General features: G+C 32.1%; 1 protein-coding gene across 1 annotated transcript in view; it reads right to left on the reverse strand.

The window, feature by feature from the left end:
• Positions 1-616: 616 nt before the first annotated feature.
• The window catches only part of LOC113800971 (type 2 phosphatidylinositol 4,5-bisphosphate 4-phosphatase-like), a gene marked incomplete at its 5' end in the record, with an annotated part of 4,694 nt that continues 310 nt past the window's right edge, over positions 617-5,000 (reverse strand). Inside the window, 4 exons of the mRNA XM_027351782.2 lie at positions 617-3,750; positions 3,884-4,029; positions 4,175-4,224; positions 4,760-4,969. Coding sequence (XP_027207583.2) covers positions 3,665-3,750; positions 3,884-4,029; positions 4,175-4,224; positions 4,760-4,969 — 492 coding nt within the window. The remainder of the gene's footprint in view (positions 3,751-3,883; positions 4,030-4,174; positions 4,225-4,759; positions 4,970-5,000) is intronic.

Below are 5,000 nucleotides of genomic sequence, written 5' to 3' on the forward strand. Positions count from 1 at the left end.
ATGTGATTGGCTTCAGTTATCCAGTAGTGCCAAAAGGCAAAGCAAGAATCAGAGTGCAGATTTCAGCATCCCATTCATTTGAAGAGGTGGATTATACAGTTGAAGCATTCAAACAAATTGGCAAGGAATTAGGTGTTATTAGCTGAATATGTCTGTTCTTTGGTATTACTCTTATCAAAAGGGGTTAGCAACTTTTGTTAGATTATCTAAATAAAATGTTCATTGTTATATGCCTTTCAATTATTGAACATGACAATAATACAAAGTATCAGTGGCCTTGCCTGCACTACAATCTCTGCTTACATCATCTTACAGACATGTAAATGATCGTCTGCAGCAGGTAAACCACTCACTCGTCTTTAATTTCACTGCCACTTTCGTCATTTGCTTTAAAATAACAAGGAAAAAAGTTTTAAAACTAATGTTTAATTTTCACAAAATTGAAGTGAAATTACACCATTTAAAATGGATTAACTAAATTCCTGAAGAGCATGTGAATTAAAATCTTGAGTACTATGAAATTAAAATATCAATTTCAGTATCACAAGTTATTAAATTAAATAGTAAAAATTAGTAGTAGTACAAAAACAAACAGGTGTGCAAAATAAAACCACACTTTCGTTCAGCACTTTTACATGACTTTATTTTCAGATACAGCTTTGATACCTCTACACTAATTGTTTGGATATATCCTAGGCATTTTATGTACAGGTTATAGAGGAATGTCACTAGTGCTTTCTAGACTATTCAAAATTCTCTTATAACTGCACAAAAAGTTAAAATTCTGTATTATAAGGTATGACACCAAGTTTACAAGAAGTATAAATAAGCATTTAACCCTTATGTGATCATAATAAAAGAAAAAACAATCTAAATAAAATTCTACAAATGACTTTCCCTCCACAAAAATACTCCTATTACCAAAAGAGGGACTTTGGCTTTTATATGAGAAGAGAGAGAGGACCAGGTTCCCCTGTCTTGTATGGCTACAAGTGACTTTCTACTCCCTCTGGCTGAAAGGTGATATCTGTAATGTGATCTACGAGTCATATGTCCCCCGCACTTTTGAGGATGCCATTCTCCATGATTTGAACAACAAAAATTTATCTCCACTCCTTCAGTGCAATTTGTAATCACAGAATAACTTTTAAAAAAATGTTTTTATTTACAAGAATCATAAGAGCATATAGGATAGAAATTCAAGTGTACAGTTAGATACATCAAATAGACAATGCTGTTGCCAGCTAAGACTTTAATACATATCTTATTGATTTCTCTTGTGGTTAAAACAGGGATTTCATGATTTATTTACTTATTACATTTAGTTAAGATTTTACTCTGAGGGATCTCTTTAAGCAAAATAAATAATAAATGATGATACACATACCAACTACTAAGCCTCTTAATAGTAATGAGAATAATGACTTTTAAGATGAAAAAATAATAAAAACTAATAAAATAAAATTCTTTACAAACAATGAAAATTGATACAAAACAAACTAACAAAACAAAAATAATACCAGTAATAATAATACTGACAGTATTAATTCATAATTCATAAACAAAAATAAGAGTATTGTTACAAAAAATATGAAAAACAAAATCTATAAAAGAAAACATATAAACATAAATGCAGATTTAATCATCATTTATATGTCATTAAAATAGTGGAATGAGCTCTTAACTGACCAATTCTCAAGGGCCTTCATAAACATTCCTTTTACAATTCACAATGAAATATACTGATCTAAATCTTTTGCACTCAGAAGTCAAGAGAAAATTAGAACCTTTCAAGATATTTAGGCTAACAATGAGAAAAAGAGTCCATTTAAACCTCATATGCACCTGTTTATTTTTAATCATTCTTTCTGTGTGTATCTCATCAACACATTCACTCACTCATTTGTTCTGCTCACTCAGCTAACGCATCCACTCTCCCACTAATTCATTTCTACTTGGAGAACGATCAGGAAGAATAATAACTTTTCTAAATTTAAACAATGGTATTCTCCTTTTGTCATTTTTCCTATGGCTGTTTTCCTTTCTAGTCCTGACCCCTCATTTCTGAACAGTTTCACCCCATGAGAGAAGTAAATGAGGTTCTGCATACATATTCCAGCTATATGCACACTTTTCTCCGCTTTTCTTTCCCTTGCAATCTCTTGTTCACTGCCTGAATCTTTCTCAAAGCCTAGTGTATCCTCTTCTGTATCACCAACCCTGATCAACTCAATATTTAATTTAAGAAATCAATTCTCAACTTTGAAAGCAAAAGAAAAAAGAATTTTGTACATTTTGTTTTGCTTACATGTACTTTTTATTTATTTTTTATATATATCTTTATCAATCTGCAAGCATAGTACTTGCCTGATCACAAAATATGACCATGCAGTAATAATACAAATGTTTTTTTTTTTTCATTTTCATTTAGGTAAATAATTTTTGTATGACAGGACGGGCACATACAAGACGACTTTGAGTACTATCTAATAATGATACACAGGGCCAAATCCTTAAACAGCCTTATATAGCAGCAATAGAAAAAAGAGAAAAAAGAAGAGAAAATGAAATCAACATCTAAACCAATACTTTAAAAGCAATCTCAATAAAAATATATATCCATGATATCGATTGCTTTCAGTTGTTTAAGAATTCAGGTTTGTCTGAGCATAATCACGCTACAGAGGGGGGATAGCTTCCTAAGATCATTAGCTTATCACAGGTTTCTAGACTTATTTTAAGTTATCCTACAATGACTTCAAAACTCTCATAATATTTCCAACATAAGTTATCAACATCTTAAAGTATCATGATCTGCATTTTGATCATTCAAGATTGTTGGTGATGTCTCCTTAATATACATAAAATATAATTATATAATACTTACCATCTACTGTGAACATCAATTATTTATGCAAAAGAATCTAATATCCATTATACAATGTCTAGTCTTCATAACATTTATGAGACCAGGGCAAATGCTCTTAAATAGATACAGTAAGACAAAGAAAGCTGACAGAAGAGACAAAATCATTCACTTTATCAACACAGTATGTGTGTCAAATCTTGATTACCCTTCTATTATCCATTCATATTAAAGGTTATCTGAATTTCTAAATATCTGATATTATTTAGCTACTGAACTATGGAAATTCAAAGACTCTTAACCTGACTACAGACCAGTAATCACTTTCCAGCCTACTAAATTATGGCATCAAATTCTTTATCATATTCTCAAAATTCAGTACTTTGGATACAGAAGGATAACATAAAACTGAAGATATTGAAACCAAATTTGATTTGACTGGCAAGTGTGATCCTGAAAGGATATTATTATAAAAGTTTCACAAGTCATATTACTAAACTGCAAGTTCTGTAAAAGAAAAGAAGAAAAATTGTGGAATTTGTTAAAACTATGTAGAAAAAAAGAGTAAGGTAACAAGTATTTGGGACTATCAAGATCACCAATTCCTTGACAAACAAGTTCAGATTGTCGGTAAAGATCCAAGCCAAAGGTTCATTCATACACTACAATGCATGCAATGATGGTCACTAGAAGTATGTATATATCTAGTCTATCTTCCTTCTCCCGACCACCTGAAAAGAATTTGTAACAGACAAACAAGGGTAGACAACACATACATTTTACCAAATTTCATCAAATTTATAGAGGTCCCTCAATGAGACTGATCTTCATGGAACAATAGTAGACAGTTCGATAAAAGAGGATTAGGGACACCAGGAAGGCCACTGCAATAAGAGAAAGGAGAGAAGATTAGTAACTTACATTAGTTCACAAATGAAAGCAACAAAATTCATATTTACATGTACTACATTTCAAATGTTATAACAATGTTGTTTTACAATTAAAAAAATAACTCACCAATATATGCAACATAGATGCCAGGATAACTAGCTGTATAACTGAGAGTTGTGACAGTAAGAGCAATTCCTATGCCCAAGAAAACCAGGGCGAAGACTACAAATACAATCCCTCGGCATCGTGCAAATTCTGGCCCAACCGATGAACTGCCAAGAAGAGAACATCAAAGTTAAAATTAGTTTTTTTTAACACCATTTCAACACCATAAATATGGCTGACAAATCACTTTCAAGAAGATAATGAATAAAGAAATATCAATATGAGACTTTTACAGTAAATGCATATACTTACACTTTCCTACAATGTGGACATCTAGCAAGGGCATTGTTAAGAGTGTTAAACTGCAAAAGAAAAATAAGAGTTAATTTATGTTTTGAAAAAGTAACAGGACAGTCAAAGGTATGGCTGGATATAGGGAAGAAATTATAAGCAAATGAGAAGATACATTAGGAAAGAAATAAAGTGAGTGAGAGAAGTTAAGAACAAGACAAGGGATTGTAAAAAAACAGACATAAATAAAATAAAAAATAAAAAGAAAGAAGAGCAAACAAGATATAAGACAGATTAAGCATCAGAAGGAAGAAAGGTGACACAAAAGAAAAAAATGAATAACCATTCTCCAAACAAATATATGAAAAATATAGTAATGCCTTGCAGATTAAGCTAAAGAAATCAACAATTATTGTACATGAAATTTACAAATTCTCCTTTTCAGATTACAATGTAACTGTATACCTTCAATCTTTACTATAAATGCAATTATGTCCCTAAAAAGCCCATTTCTATGTAAAAGGGAATGCCATACACCACATGAGCTGGCCTTGTAGAAATTCCATAACCATATAGTATCCTAAAATAAGTGAAAATAATCCTTACAATGAAAGTGTCATGGCAGTGCGCACATGTGACGCGGCACATTCCCGGCACATTGGGCAGAGACGGGTTGACAGGAGAGGGTGACAAATTGATGATCCTCTTGCAATTGGGCCGGGGACAAGCTATCCGCTGGGAGGAGCTCTTACAAATCAGGAGACAATTACATGGGCAGCGGACATACTTCTTGCCTGGAGGAGCATTCTTTATGGGCTGCAAAGTGGATTTGAAAAAGGACATGTTA

Source organism: Penaeus vannamei, chromosome 5, assembly GCF_042767895.1.
Source record: "Penaeus vannamei isolate JL-2024 chromosome 5, ASM4276789v1, whole genome shotgun sequence".
Classification (NCBI taxonomy): domain Eukaryota; kingdom Metazoa; phylum Arthropoda; class Malacostraca; order Decapoda; family Penaeidae; genus Penaeus; species Penaeus vannamei.